General features: G+C 60.6%; 2 protein-coding genes across 2 annotated transcripts; both read right to left on the bottom strand.

The window, feature by feature from the left end:
• Positions 1-3,849: 3,849 nt before the first annotated feature.
• LOC115338011 (solute carrier family 12 member 4-like) lies at positions 3,850-9,434 on the bottom strand. Its single transcript, XM_030006420.1, has 11 exons — positions 9,400-9,434; positions 8,248-8,422; positions 8,022-8,125; positions 7,825-7,923; positions 7,573-7,692; positions 7,380-7,484; positions 7,110-7,278; positions 5,470-5,617; positions 4,954-5,108; positions 4,006-4,137; positions 3,850-3,912 (listed from the first exon to the last, which is right to left on the bottom strand). Exons 1-11 carry the CDS (start codon positions 9,432-9,434, stop codon positions 3,850-3,852), a joined length of 1,305 nt encoding a protein of 434 aa, XP_029862280.1.
• Positions 5,575-7,077, bottom strand: LOC121233074. Its single transcript, XM_041121676.1, has 3 exons — positions 6,898-7,077; positions 6,571-6,765; positions 5,575-6,410 (listed from the first exon to the last, which is right to left on the bottom strand). The coding sequence occupies exons 1-3, from the start codon at positions 7,013-7,015 to the stop codon at positions 5,821-5,823; spliced, it is 903 nt and encodes a 300-aa protein (XP_040977610.1). The 5' UTR covers positions 7,016-7,077; the 3' UTR covers positions 5,575-5,820.
• Positions 9,435-15,589: the final 6,155 nt, after the last annotated feature.

The raw sequence follows: 15,589 nt of genomic DNA, 5'->3' as shown, positions 1-15,589 counted from the left end.
CATAAGCAATGGCATTAGGGAAAGACAAGAAAAAACTGTAAAGGAAAGGATTCGGGGAGAAAGAGAGGAGAATGGAAAGAAAATTTTAACAGCAATGGGGTAAGGAACAGACAGGAAAGAATTTTAAAGGGATAGGGAGCTTGATAAAAGGAGAAATAAAATTTCAGAAGTGGAAGGAGTAAGAAGAGAGACAAAAAATAGGGGCAACAAACTAAATCAACAGAGATGTCAAAAGAAAATGTAAAAGCGACAGCATAGAACAGAGAAAAAATTAAAAAGTAGGGAGAGCAGAATGGATAAAAGTTGACAGTAAGAAAACTTTAAAAGTGATTGAGATTGAGAACATGGGATTGAGAACAGGGAGGAAAGAACAGGGAGGCTCAGCTAACTAAATAAACAAAGACATGGAAAAAAAAGTTAAGAAGTGATGAAGTAGAGGACAGGCAGGAAGAAATAAACACAGAGAGGGAACTGGATAAACGTAGACAGAGAGAGAAAATTCAGAAAGCAAGAGGGTACTGGCCATACTGGCAAGAAGTTAAATATCAGGAGGGGAAGCCCCGGGGAAAGCACCTTGGAAGAGCGATCGGGTGCAGAGCAGAGGAAGTCACTGAAAACAGACACAGGTCGCTGAGCAGAGGGAGACCTAGAAACGCAATTTTCACCAGCAACAGGGAAGAAGGCAGTGTGGGAAGAATGAAATAACAGCAGGTGGGGAGCCAGAAAGGGAGAGGCACAGAAAGGAAATGTCGAAGGTGACGAGGTACAGGGCAGCGTTGGCAGGAGTTGCTCTCCTCCGGGGAGCAGGACATCCCGAAAGGGAGATGGAGGCAGAGACAGGCAGAGATTTGGAGAAGCACGGCAGCGACGGGCCCGGACGCGCAACTCACCGCAGCTCCTGGTGTCAGCAGGAGACCCTCGCCATCCCAAGGCTCCTCGCTCTGCCTCTGCCCCTTTCTCCTCCGCAATGCCAGCTGTCCGACCCAGGAGCGAGCGGTGGGTGCCTCCATACTCCTCTCCCAGGAGGCTTCCCACAGGAGCTCCCTCTGGAACAGAAACCTCACCAGCTGCACCTGCAGCCTTTTAAACCACCAGCCCAGCCCCATCGTCACCTCGTGGGTCCCACATGAGCTGCCCCAGCCCACCCCACAGCTCCTCACCCCCCCCAGACCCTGCCCAGGGACCCCAGACCCTCCCAGGGGGACAGAGAAATATTTATTCACCCAGGGACAGGAGACATCAGCCAGCAGCTTGAGGTTCAGTGCCGCAGGACAGAGGGAGGGAGGAGGGATGCCAGAAGAGGTGGAGGAGTGAGCCGGGATAGGGTAAAATTAAACCCAGGAAAAAATAAAAAAATATGGGTGTGGTGCCAGATAGAGACAATGTAGGAAAAATGTCAATGGTGACGCGGTACAGGGCAGCACTGGCAGAAGAGGAAAAGGTTTGGGGAACTGGACAGATAGGTGGGCAGGTGGAGAGGGAGACAGAGGCAGGGAGAGACCTGGAGACCTTCTGCAGACCTGCTGCGGTCACCGACCCCACGCACGCACCGGCTGTGAGGACCAGCCCAGCCAAAGCCGGGACCACTGCAGCCCACCGCAGCGGGGTCCTGCTCGGTGCCACACCACCAGCCACCACCTCCTGCCCATCCTGCGACAGCTACGCAGCTATCGGTCCCTTCAGCTGCAAAAATTGTCTTTCCAATGTCCGTAAATCGTCCATCAAACATCTACCGCCGTCTCAGCCAGCCCCGTGGCTCCGGCTTCACCCATCGTGGTGGTCGCCCAGGCCAGGAGAGGCGACCCGGGCCACCGAGGCCGGCTCCGGTGGGGACACGGCGGCACACGTCCTGCCACGGGTGGAAGCGCAGGTTGCAGCACCTTCAAGGTATCTCCGCCGCTGCGTCCACGGCGCAAACCGCCGTGGGGTTTGATGTCGCAGCAAACTCCCTCCCCTGGCCTCTTCTCACGGTGGTGGGGGGGGGGGGGGGGGGCGAATTGTCCACGGGCCACCGGCCCATCGGGGTGTCCCTACTCTGGTGACACCCCCACCCTGAGTGCCAACCCCCCCCCCCCCACGATGGCAGCAGTGGCGTGTGGTTTGGGGGTCATACTTCAAGTGGTTGCTGGAGTTGGGGGATGGTGAAGCTTGGGGGGGGGCAAGGAAGGGGGTTCAGAGGGGATTTGGGGTGTCCCCCGTCCCCCCACAGCCGCCCCGCGTACCTGGGGTGCTCCTCTGCCGGGGGTGCTGCTCCGTGGCCGCCAGCCCACGCGCGTCCCCCGACAGTCGGCCCCGAGGGTCCGCTGCAACGGTCAGCCCCGCGTCAGTTGTCCCCAAAGTCCCCCAAGAGCCCGTCCCGATGACAGTGTCCCCCCCCCCCCCACGTCACCCGACAGTCGTCCCCCATGCTGGTCACCCCCCCGCCCCGTGTCCCACCCCCCCGCGGTGCCGGCTGTTTGGCGCACGGGTGACGGTGACACCCTGTCCCCCACCCCGTCCCCCTGCAGCGCTGGGGGTGCTGGAGCCGTGGGGTGCCGCAGGGTCCGCTGTTCCTGGGGGGCTGCTGCCCCCCCCCCAAACATTCCTCATCACCCCCAAGAATGCCCAGACGCCGGGGTGTCCCCCCCCTCACCCCCTCTGACCTCACCGGGGAGGGGGCCCAATCCCGTGACCCGCAGCGGTGCCCCCACCCACCCCCAATCGATAAAGGCTCTGGCGGGCTGGTGACGGCATTTTGGGGGGAATCCCGGGGGTTTTGGGACTCAGCCCAAGGAGGTGCCAGGGCGGAGTGGAGCGGAAACCGTTTATTGGTGACGTGCGCTGGGAGCACCAGGGCTCTACTGGGAGCGCTGGGACCCATACTGGGACCACTGTGATTGCACTGGAGGTGCGCTGGGAGCCTTGGGGCCTGTACTGGGAGCACTGGGCCCATACTGGGATTGTACTTGGGCAGCTGCAGCCCAGGCTAGCATTCTAGTGAGAGCACTGGGCCCCTACTGGAAACACTGGAGCTCCTAATGGGAACACTGGGGCTCATACTGGGATCTTACTTTAACTGTAGCTCAGGCTGGCATCATATTGGGAGCACTGGTGCTATACTGGGAGCGCTGGGGTCCATACTGGGATCTGACTCAGCTGCGGCTCAGGCTGGCATCGTACTTGACAGCACTGGTGCTATATTGGAAGCACTGGGCCCATACTGGGAGTGTGGCAGCCCACACTAGGATCGTGCTGGAAGAGCTGTGGCTCAGGCTGGCATCATACTGGGAGCACTGGGCCCATACTGGGATAGTGTTTGGAAAGCTGTGACCCAGACTGGCATTGTACTGGAAACACAGGTGCTATACTGGGAGCGTTTGGTCCCATACCAGGATCATACTCGGACAGCTATGACCCAGACCGGCATCGTACTGGGAGCGTTGGGGCCCGTACTGGGATCGTGCTTGAAGAGCTGCGGCTCAGGCTGGCATCGTACTGGGAGTGCTGGGCCCGTACTGGGCCGGTGCCGCGCGGTACTGGGCCGTACTGGTGCGCTCAGGGGCCGGGGGGGTCCCCGTCGCCCCCCCGCACCAGCAGCACTGGCCCCAGCCCCTCCGTCAGCACCTCCAGGAACTCCAGGTCTGACCCACGTCAAGGGCCTGACCCACGGCTGACCCACAAGTGCCCCCCCCACTGCCCCACAACTGCCCCCCAATTCCCCCCAACTGCCCCCCCCATCTCCCAGCCACCCCAGAACTGCCCCAAATTTCCCCCAATCGACCCATAAGTCACCTCCAACTGCCCCCCCCCACCCCAGTTCCCCCCACTGACCCATTTTGCCCCAGTCTTCCCCACGGTTTCCCCGTGCATCTAGGAGCGCTGGTCCATCATCAGCGTCTGCTCGTAGGTGTACGCCGAGACGTCGCTGTTGTGCTGCGGGTAAAAGATGCAAGCGGTTTTTTTTTTGGGTGGGGGGACACCCAGGCAGGTTTTTTTTTGGGGGGTGGGGGGACACCCAGGTCTCACCAGCTCGACGACGTGGGTCTGGGCGGGCAGCCCCCTCCGGCGGGCGACGGCCTCCAGCAGCCGCCGCAGCCGCACGCTGTTGTCCTCCAGCAACGCCACCGTGAACAGACGCACCCGGCACCCCCGCCAGGCCTGGGGTGACCCACGGCGACCCACGGTGACCCACGGCACCCACACTGACCCACGGTGACCCACAGCACCCCACGGTGCCCGACCCACGGAGCCCCACAGTGACCCACGGCCCCCGACCCACCGCACCCACAGCGCCCGTCCCGCGGCACCCTGCAGTCCCCACGGCACCCCATAGCGCCTGCCCCACGGCACCCCAGAGCCCCCCCACAGCACCCACCCCTGCCCCCCAGTACCCCAGAGCCCCCCCACAGCACCCGTTGCTCCCAATGGCACCCACTCGACTCACAGCACCCCATAACCCCCCCCATAGTACCCATAACCCCCCAACACCCCTTAGTCCCCCCCCAGCACCCACCCTGGCCCCCCCAGCACTCCCTAAGCCCCACAGAAACCACCTGGGCCCCCCTCCCAGCACCCCACAACCCCCCCACTCCCTCTCCTGCCCTATAGAACCCATAGCCCCCCCAGCACCCACCCTGGCCCCCCAGCACTCCCTAAGCCCCACAGCACCCACCCTGCCCACCCCCAGGACCCCACAACCCCCCCCACTCCCCCTCCTGCCCTATAGAACCCATAGCCCCCCCCAGCATCCCCCTGGCCCCCCAGCACCCCCTAGCCCCCCCCCCCCCCCCAGCACCCCATAGCACCCCCACTCCCTCTCCTGCCTTATAGAACCCATAGCCCCCCCAGAACCCACCCTGGCCCCCCCAGCACTCCCTAGCCCCCCCCCGCAGCACCCCATAGCCCCCCCACTCCCTCTCCTGCCCTAAAGTACTCGTAGCCCCCCCCCAGCGCCCCCCCCCCAGCCCCACGTACGGGGTGCTGTCGCAGCAGCAGGGGCAGGAGGGTGAGCAGCCGCCCGTCGCCCACCACCCACCAGACGTCCAGGGTCCCCCCCGGTGCACCGGCCCCCAGCGGTCCCTTGGCCACCAGCAGCGCCCGGCCACCGGCCCCCGCCACCAGCAGCAGCTCTAGGGAGACAGCGGGGAAGGGCGGGGGGGGGGCTTGGGGGGGTGCAGACCCCCACGGCCCCCACCTCTGGAGAGAGGGTGGGGGGGGGTCCCAGCCCCTCAGGACCCCCGGGTCGCCTGTCCCTGCCACATCCACATCCCACCTTGTTCTCCCATGTCCCCACATCTGCCCCCCCGTCCCCTCCTGCCCCCCATGTCCCCCCCCATGACCCCCCCCTTTCCCCCCTGTTCCCCTGTGTCTGTCCCCTGTTCCCCCACATTCCCCCCCCTTCTCCCCATGCCTCCCTGTATCCCACCCCCACGTCCCCAAATTCGCCCGTATCCCCCTTCTTCCCCCCCCCCCGCGTCCCGCCCCCCGTACCGACAAATCTCCGGGCAGCCACGGGGTCGTGCCGCCGGCGCCAGCCGTGGGGCCAGCCCATCAGGACGGCATTGGGGCGTAGGGCCCCCAGCCCCCAGCCCTGCACCAGTGCCGCCAGTCCCGGCCCCCGACCCGGTGCCACCAGCACCTGTACGAAGCCCCGCGCCCCCGCCCCGGCCAGCCCTGCCCGCAGCGCCTGGAGGGGCAGGGGGGTGAGGGGAGAGAGCGGTCAGGGGCTGGGGGTGTCTCCCGGTGTGGGGAGGGGGGTGGACACCTCATAGGGAGACGGAGCTATGGGGAGACAAATCTCATAGGGACCCCCCCACCCTGGGGACCCCAGCCCACAAGGATCTAAATGTATAGGGACCCTGACCCATAGGGATGTGCTTCTATAGGGATCCAGCCCTGTAGGGACCATGACTCATAAAAAACCCACAGAAAACCAGCTCCGTAGGGATGCTGATCCATAGGGACCCTGATCCATAAGATCCTAGCTCCATAGGGACACAGCTCCCATAGCAACCCACCTCCATAGGGACCCTGACCCATAGGGACACACACCCATAGGCACCCAGCTCCGTAGGAACCATGACCCATAAGGACCCACACCCACAGAAAACCAGCTCCATAGTGATACTGACTCATAGAAATCCTAATCCATAAGAACCCAGCTCCATAGGGACCATGATCTGTAGCGACCCACACCCACACAAAACCAGCTCCATAGGGACCCTGACCCACAGGGACACAGCTCCCATAGGAACACACCTCCATAGGGACCCTGACCCGTAGGAACACGCTCCCATAGGAACCCAGCTCCTTAGCAACCACGACCCATAAGGACCCACACCCATAGAAAACCAGCTCCGTAGGGATGCTGACCCGTAGGGACCCTGACACATAAGAACCCAGCTCCATAGGGACCCAGTTCCGTAGGCACCCTGATCCGTAGGAACGCAGTCCCATAGGAACCATGACCCGTAACGACCCACACCCACAGAAAACCAGCTGTATATGGATGCTGACTTATAGAGGCCCTAATCCATAAGAACCCAGCTCCATAGGGACCACGATCTGTAGGGATCCACAGCCACAGAAAACAAGCTCCATAGGGACCCTGACCCATAGGGACACAGCTGCATAGGGACCCTGACACATAACAACCCAGCTCCATAGGGATCCAGCTCCGTAGGGACCCTGGCCCATACGGACCCAGCTCCATAGGGACCATGATCCGTAGGGACCCACACCCACAGAAAACCAGCTCCATAGGGACGCTGACCCATAAGAATCCAGCTCCACACCGACCCCAGCTCCCATAAGGAACCCAGCTCCATAGGGACCCACCTCCATAGGGACCCCAACCCATAGGGACGCGCTCCTATAGGAACCATGATCAGTAGGGACCCCCCAGCCACAGAAAACCACCTCCATAGGGATGCTGACCCATAGGGACCCTGACCCATAAAAACCCAGCTTCATAGGGAGCCTGACCCATAACAACCCAGCTCCATAGGGACCCTGACCCATAACAACCTAGCTCCATAGGGACCCAGCTCTGTAGGGACCCACCTCCATAGGGACCCTGACCCGTAGGCACCCAGCCCCACAGGGGCCACCCCCCTGGCAGGGACGCTGACCTGCTCGGTGGCGCGGGTGCGGGGCTGGTCCTGAGGCAGGTCCCCGGGGATGACGGAGCCGACAGCCGTCAGCCCCTTCCCCGCCTGCAGCTGGGCGGCCAGGGCCAGCAACTGGGGCTGCGTCGCCCGCAGCTCCTCGTCCAGCTTCAGCAGCACCAGCAGCTGCGGCCTGCGAAGGCAAGGAAGGCGAGACAGGCAAACGCGCGCACAGGCACGCATCTGGGACCCCGGCATCCGGGGGGGGGGCTCCACCGAGAGTGGGGTGCTCACCTCCAGCTGGGTGCGGGGGGCTGCCCGTCTTCCAGGCGCAGGAGGGCGAAGCGGGCAGTGCTGAGGGAGAGACCCCACAGTCCTTCCCCCCACTCGCTCTGCGCCCTGCAAGGGAGAGGAGAGCAGCGGTAGGGTACCCCAGCATCCGAAAAGGGACCCCGACCCCCCGGCGGGTGTGGGGACCCCCCCTCACCCGCGGTACTCCAGGTACTTGTAGGCGGTGGCAGCAATACCCAAGGCCAGGAGAGCACAGTACCAGCAGGTCACCAGCATCAGCCCCAGGCACAGCCCTGCTCCCGCCAGCGACACCCCCCTGAGGGGAACCCAGGTGTTGGATGGTGGGGACCCCCGGCATCCGGAGGGGGGGACCCCGGCATCCCCGGGGGGACCCCGGTGTCCGGGTTGGAGCGGGCTGCGGGGCGGAGGGGGGTCCCGCGGGTCTTACCAGTGGTAGAGGCAGCAGCGGGGGCTCCAGCAGGGGGGGGGCAACAGCCCCTGCAGGGCACAGGCCAGGTTGAGCCCCAGGTAAGACGTCAGCCAGAACCTGTGACGAAGAGTTGGGGGGGAAGGAGGGCGTCGTCACCGCGTCGACGACATCGCCCCGGCTCTCAGAGGCTGCGACGTCAGGGCTTGTCACCGCACACGGAGAGGACGGGCGCCAGCAGGTCGAGGGAGCCAAGGAGGACGCCCAGCTCGGCCACCGCCGCCGTCGCCGCCAGCGGCCAGAGCCGACCCCGACCCAGCGCCTGCGGGGGGGGTGGGGAAGGGACGACAGAGAAAAAGATAAGGGCGCGGTGACGCCCCACAGCACAGTGCCGCGATGGCGGGGGACGGGGGACACACACACACACACGCGTGGGGCACTCACGTGGGGCAGGGGCAGGGCACGGGTCCGGGCCAGCCCCCGCAGCAGCCGGCTGCCCCCCAGCAGCGCCTGCAGCCTGGCCCCCGCCGCCGACAACAGGGCCCAGGCCAGTGGCACCCACGGGGACGGCCACGAGGCTGCCCTCACCACTGGCGTCCCACGCAGAGACCCGCCGAACCTGGGGGGACTGAGGTGTCACAATCTTCGGGGGACCCCCCCTGAAGACATTGAGGATCTCCCTAGGGACACCAGTGACCTCCCGCAGGGGACGCCACTGGGACATTGGGGACCCCCATAGGGGCACTGGGGACCCTCTGGGGACCCCCCTAGGGACAGCATTTGGACACTGGGGACCCCCTCGGGGGCACGGGAGATGGCATGGGGACATCGGGGACATCCCTGGAAACACTGGGGACACCCTTAGGGATACACTGGACTCGCTGGAGACACCACCAGGACATAGGGGACCTCCCCAGGGCTGGCAAACAAACACTGGGGACGCCTCAGGGACACCCCAAGGACACCAGTAAGACATAAGGAACTGTCTGGGGACACCACTGGGACACTGCAGGACTCGCTAGGGATACCAGGGACCCCCCGGGGACACTAGGGACACCTTTGGGACATTAAGGACTCCCTGGGTACACTGGGAACCCCCTCCAAGACACCAGTGGGACACAAGGAACTGTCTGGGGACACTACTGGGATGCTGCAGGACCTCCCTAGGGATACCAGGGACCCCCCCTGGGGACACCAGGATCCCTGGGGACACCACTGGGACGCTGCAGGACCCCTCTAGGGATACCAGGGACCCCCCCTGGGGACACCAGGATCCCTGGGGACACCACTGGGACGCTACGGACCCGCCGGGGACATTCACTTGTCACGCAGCAGCTGCCCCTTGACAGAAGCCCCCAGCAGCAGGGCCACGCTCAGGTCTACACTGTCAAGGAAACGCCCCCCCAAAACCAGGCACCCCCACCCCAAAACGGGGTGACCCCCCTTTCTGGGTGACCCTCCCCAACCACCCCACACAGAGGGGTCACCGCCTCTCAAAACCCCCTGCCGTTCCCCCACACAGCGCTCCTCCCTCCAGACGCTCCCCTTTCTCAAGAAGAATGCCAATTTCAGGGTGCCCCCCCCCCAATCCCTTGCCTCCCCCCGGATTTCAGCGTCCCCCCTAAAATCATGGGGCGGATGCAACCCAGGGCGGTGACCAGGCCGGCCCCCAGGCTCCCGGCCGGGACGGAGCGGGCGACGTCACGGAGCTCCCCGGAGCGGCTGCAGCCCCACAGCACCCCTGCCCCCGGGACGCTTGGGTCTGGGTGTCATCGTTCCCCCCCGCCATCCCGTCTCTCCCCAGGGTCCCACCCGCAGCCCCCCTGGATCCACCCCACCCTGGGGGGGGGCCCCCCCACAGATACCTGGGTCCTCTTTCAGGGTCCCTCCCGAACACCCGGGTCCCCTCCCGCAGGCCTGGGTCCCCTGCCAGGATGTTGGGGTTCCCTCCTTGGACCCCCGGGTGTCCCCCACCCTGCACTTGTCCCCCTCCCGGATGCCGGGGTCTCCACCTTGCGCCCCTGGGTGTGTCCCCCACTCACCATGCCCATGTCCCCTCCCTGGCGCCTGGGTTTGCCCAAAACACGTCCCTTCCCAAACACCTGGGGGGGGGGGGGGGGGGGGGTCCCCCCCCACCGCGGCCGGGGTCCCCGCACTCACCCGACACGGTGGGCAGGCTCAGCCCCAGCAGGACCCCGAAGGAAGAGTCGTCGTCGTCGTCATCCTCGGCCCCGCCCGGCCCCACCCTCAGCCCTGGCTTGGTGGGGCAGGGCCACAAGTTCTCTGTGGGGTGGGGAGCAGGGTGGGGCACGCCCGGGTCCCTCCCCCCCCCCCCCCCCCCCCCCCCGTTCTCCCATATCCTTGGTGCTCCGGTGTAGTACCATTACCTCTACTGGTACTCCAGTGTACACCTGCTGTCCTAATGGCACTCTGGGCTAGACCTGGCCTCCCTACCTGATGCTACAAGATTGGCCAGGTGTCCCTACCTGATGCTCCGGGGTAGGAGTGGCATCCCTACCTGATGCTCCAGAGTAGTACCGTTACCCGTACTGTTACTCCAGGGTACAACGCTTGTCACAATGGGCGTGCAGGGGTAGACCCGCCCCGCCTACCTAACACTCTGGGGTAGGCCTGGCAACCCTACCTGATGCTGCGGGGTAGTACCGTTACCCTACTGGTACTCCTGGGTAGTACCGGTACCCTTACTGGTACTGCCGTGTACACCTGGTGTCACAATGGGCGCGCGGGGGTAGACCCGCCCTCCCTACCTGACCCTCTGGGCAAGACCTGGCATCCCTACTGGCTCTCCGGGGTAGACCTGGCCTCCCTCCCCGATGCTCCAAGATTGGCCAGGCATCCCTACTTGACTCTCCAGGGTAGTACCGGTACCCCTACTGTTACTCCGGGGTACACCTGGTGTCACAATGGGCGTGCGGGAGTAGACCCGCCTTCCCTACCTGACCGTCTGGTGTACGCCTGGCATCCCTACCTGATGCTCCGGGGTAGGCCTGGCGTCCCAAACTGATGCTCCACGGTAGTACCATTACCACTACTGGTACTCCAGGGTAGTGCCAGTATGCCTACTGGTACCCATTGGTACATTTTCTTCCCCTACTGGCGCTCCGGGCTTGTCCTGGCCTCCCTACCTGATGTTCCATGATTGGCCAGGCGTCCCTACCTGATGCTCTGGGGTAGTACCGGTACCACTACTGGTACTCCAGGGTATACCTGGTATCACAATGGGCGTGCGGGGGTAGACCTGCCCTCCCGACCTGACCCTCTGGGGATGTTCTGTTATCCCTATCTGATACTCCCGGTTAAGACTAACTTACTAACAGAGTAACTTACTAAGCAGAGTAACTCTTACTCTGCTTCCCTGGGCAGCCTCTTTCTTGTGCCATCATTAGGCAGGACACGCAGACAGTGACAGGCAGGGATCTCCTTTAGCCCTGCTGAGGAAGGGAGTAATCCGGGTCCATGGAAGCATCTCATGCTGGGATTGTAGTCCTGGGGCTGGAAAGGGACTCAGCTCCCTCCCATGCCCACCACAAACCCACGGGAGCTGGGATTCCTCTTGCCTCAGTGCAGGTCTGCATTGAATAAGCACCTGCATGTCAGCTCCTTGTCTCAGCTCCCATGCTAAGTAATGGTGATGGAGGCCAGGAGTGAGCTGTTCAGATGCAAATGTCTGGTGACATTGGAGGTGCCAGAGGTGGTCAAAGAGATGTTGCAGGTAATCGAGACAGATCCAAGATATGTGCAGGCTGATATAGAGACAGGACAACATCTGAGTGCCTCTTCTTGGCAGCTCCTGGGGAATTGCTTTTGGCCAACTGAAATGACAGCTGATGCCCAAATTAAGGGTGAGGGAATCTGTCCCTCCTCATGATGTTCAGGGTGGCCTATAGAGCTATTCCTCCAATGGAATGGAGTCATGTGCCATAGGGAGAGCTCAGGCTCTCTCTTTCTCTTCTCCATCTGTTGGATTTACGAGACCTTGACTGATAATATTGGCAGTTGTCTCATGTTCAGCCCCACCTTGGGTTACCGAATTCAGAGCAGCTACTCAATTCAGTGTTCAGATCCAGGCCCACAGAGCTACTGGAGATGCCAGGGCTGGCATTGAAATCACAGGGCCTATACGAAAAGCAATTCTTCTTCAGGGAGGGTGTGCAACAGACACCCCAGATGGCATGTCGGAGAGTATGATTTGGTGCCTTTGTGCCATTAATGGTTGCCATCAGTCAGAGGCACCAGTCATCAGATGTCATCAGAGAGGCAAATTCCATCCCTTCTTCTACCCATTAGCTGCAGGCATTGCCTGATCACAAAGCACATCACACTGGGGTCCTTTCTCACTCCCTTGATGATCTGACCAAGGAACAGCCCAAGCATTTGAACAGTGTTCCTGGGTACATCTTGCCTTCAAAGACAGCATCATCCAAGCACAACCATACTTCATACCAAAACTCAGCTGAAATGCAAATGGCCATGCAAGGGCACCAAGGGGAGATATTGATACTTCAGGAACAGTTAAAGAAGAAAGAGAGATACTACGGGACCACTATTAAATTAAATGATAATAGGTGTAGAGAGATCTCAGATTGTCTATGTTGTCTTTGCCTCAGTTAACACCAGCAAGGTCTCCCAGGCCTTTGTGCTTTGAGGCAGGACTCTGGAAGGGAAAGGGGAACAACCAGTGGTGGATGAGGATCACGCCAGGGCTTACCTAGCAAACTACACCCTTACCAGTCCATGGGACCAAAGGGGCTGCAATCAAGGGTACTGAGACAGTGTTTTTCACCAGGAAGTGTTGGTCTGTTCTGATCCCAGTAAGGAAGGCACTCAGACTCTCTCAGACATCATTTAGAATGCTCTTCCTTCGGTCTAGCACTCTAAGGGGAGAATTGTTCAGATAATCTTATGTCCCTTTAGATGGCTGGAACCCCAGGAGGTGTAGCATGGAGGTAGAAGAATGAGGAGGGTGTATGCCCTGTGTATGAAGGGAAGCTCGGATTGATAGGGGTGTTCTATGTGACAGGCAACAGGTTGGGTTAGCTTTTGTCACAGAGGATCAGAGGAGTCAGTAAGAGTGACATTGTGCTGGCAGTTACAAGCTACTTGATGATGGGACAGGAAACAGAAAAGGTCTTTTGTCAGCGCCCGAGGAACTCTTCAGGTTACAGAGCAGGTGCCTACGGGTGACTGGAAGTGCCCTGGCATTCACTGGCCAGGCAAAACAACAGGGTGCCAACATTCTGGAGGGTCTTGGGACAACTTCTTAACAGAGCTGCTAGGTGGGCCAACAAGGCTGATGCTCACCTGGACCTGACCCTGGCCCACAAGGAAAAGCTGGTCAGGATGTGATCACCAGTGTCAGCCTTGGCTTCATGACCATGAAACAATGGGGTCTCAGACACCAAAGGGCAGTGAGATCCCAGCATGAGATGCCTCTATAGACTCAGCTGGCTCCCTTCCCTCAGCAGGGCTAAAGGAGATCCCTGCCTGTCACTGTCTGCGTGTCCTGCCCAATGATGGCACAAGAAAGAGGCTGCCCAGGGAAGTGGCTGAGTCACCCTCCTTGGAGGTATTTAAAAGACATGGTGTTTAGGGACACGGTTTAATGGTGGACTTGCTAGTGTTAGGTTCACGGTTGGACTTAGTGATCTTAAGGGTCTTTTCCAACCGCAATGATTCTATGATTCTCAGAAAAGTTGATTCGTGGACCTAAGTCTGTCTCTCAGCAGAGCAATGACCCTGCTGGAAAGCAGTGTCTCTCCCCAGGTGCGGGAGGGAACATCAGTGATTGCTTCAGCCTGTTTGCCAGCAGGTTCCCCTGGAGCCCCAGGGACACCTGGAGGGAGCCCAGAGGGGGCAGAGAAAGTGCTGCCTTGGGCTGGTCCTCTGCTGCTGAGCTGGGCTGGGCTCCTGGGACAGAGGGAGCTCATGGCAAGTGAGCAGAGCTGCAGAGAGACAGCTCTGCCCAGGAGCAGGGCTGGGGGCACTGCCTGCAGGCATCGAGAGGAGACCTGCAAGGCAGAGAGAGCTTAAAGGCAGTGTGGAGTGGGAGGATGCTGAGAGCTCAGTGCGGGAGAAGTCTTCACAGCCCTCTGCATGGTAAGTCTCTGGGTGCAGGGCAATAGAGCTTCAGTTCCTGCAGGGATCTCCGAACACTGGCACATCTGACAGTGTATGGGATCTGGCAGGGGGACTGTCTTCGTTTCTCTGGTGTAGAGGAGAAGGATGTGCTCCAGAGCAGGGCTTCCCTGCTGCGCTGTCAGAGGGACAGAGCATGAGGGCTGCCTTCTCCTGGCACCATCTGCAGGGGTGTGAAGCCAGGTGTGCATCCAGGGGTGCCCAGGGCTGTCCTTCAGAGCAGGGTCCTGGTGTTTCAGGGGCTGAGTGATGGAGCAGGGACTTTGCTGCCTGCCAGGGTCAGCACTCAGCCTGCGCAGGGAACTCCCCGGGAGAGTGTGGGGAGAAGGTGTGGGTGAAAGAAATGACCCCTGGAAGGGCAGAGCAGGGTGCTTCTGCTGTCAGGAACGTGCTGCATGAGTCATGTTTGCTCACAGCTCCAGCTTAGCCCTGGGCATTTCCAAGGGGACTTTCAAGAAGAACGTCAAGGCAGCATTTTCCTGAAAGGTAAGGAGTCTTTGCTTTGAATTGTTATTGTCCTGGTGGGTGGTTGTGCATTGTGAGACTAAAATTTATTTGTCCCCTCTGGAGAAGGCACCGAGTTCCCAGTTTTCCTTAGGACTTGCCTGAGGTGCTCCTTAGCCCCTGTACACACAGAGATGCCCCTGGGCAGTGCCCGGCTGCCAGGAGGGGTCTGCAGGGCAGAGCTGAGCACACAGTGGGTGGTTTGGGGTCTGTGAGCAGGGACAGGGAGGAGACAAGGGGACAGAGAAGCAGCTGCCGACAGGGACAGCTCCAGGCAGCAGAGACAGGGGCAGGGAGTGAGAGGGAGCTACTCCCAGCAATGCCATGGGAGGGGGGATTCAGGCACCTCCCTGCTATCAGTGGGGAAAACCTGTGGTCTTTTGTCCCACCCAGCAGATCCTCTGCCCTTATGGCCATGGGGACTCAGTCACCTTCTCAGTTGCCTCAGCCCTGTAGTAGGAAGAAATTATCAAATGCCCTACCATCTGTCCCTGTCCTGCCTCCATTGGCAGCAGGTCTGTAGTGTTTATCCATTTTCGTCCTCCTGTCCCTGCTCCACTTGTTCTTGTCACTGGAGAGGAATGGGGAGGGGGGATTTGGGTGCATTTCAGAGATTTGTCCATGTGAGTAAAATATCCCAATCCCCTCCTAATCCCCAGTCTCCCAGTGATACAAATGACAAAACTCTCCTTTCAGGACACCCCATCTTTAGGGCATTCACTTCTTTACCCTGCCAAAAGCACTCATTAAGTGACGTGTGGAAACCAGAACAAATACTCAAAACAAAATCCCCAGTTTTGGTTGAACTGGGAGTGACAATGCTGAAAAACTGTTTGACATGACACGTTCATTTAATCTAAGATGACCCCATGTTCCTATTTAACTCTTGCTGTAGGGCAGGACTGACTCCCCTGTAGCCCACAGCAGAGCCTGCTGCTCCCAGTGCGTCCTCAGCCAGCACCAAGCACAGCTCATGAAAGCGACCTGCCAAAGGTCTTTCTGAAATACGAGAGGCAGCTTTGGTGGGGTTTCTATGAGAAATGCATTAGGTTTAGCTAAAGAATTTTCTTCTAACTTGTCAATGTCTTTTCCCTCTTGAACAGTGCCCCATGCCCAGAGGAAGCTA

The sequence above is a fragment of the Aquila chrysaetos genome (genome assembly GCF_900496995.4).
Source record: "Aquila chrysaetos chrysaetos chromosome W unlocalized genomic scaffold, bAquChr1.4 W_unloc_8, whole genome shotgun sequence".
In the NCBI taxonomy this organism is placed as follows: Eukaryota; Metazoa; Chordata; class Aves; order Accipitriformes; family Accipitridae; genus Aquila; species Aquila chrysaetos.
This window is presented reverse-complemented; position numbering and strand designations above follow the sequence as displayed.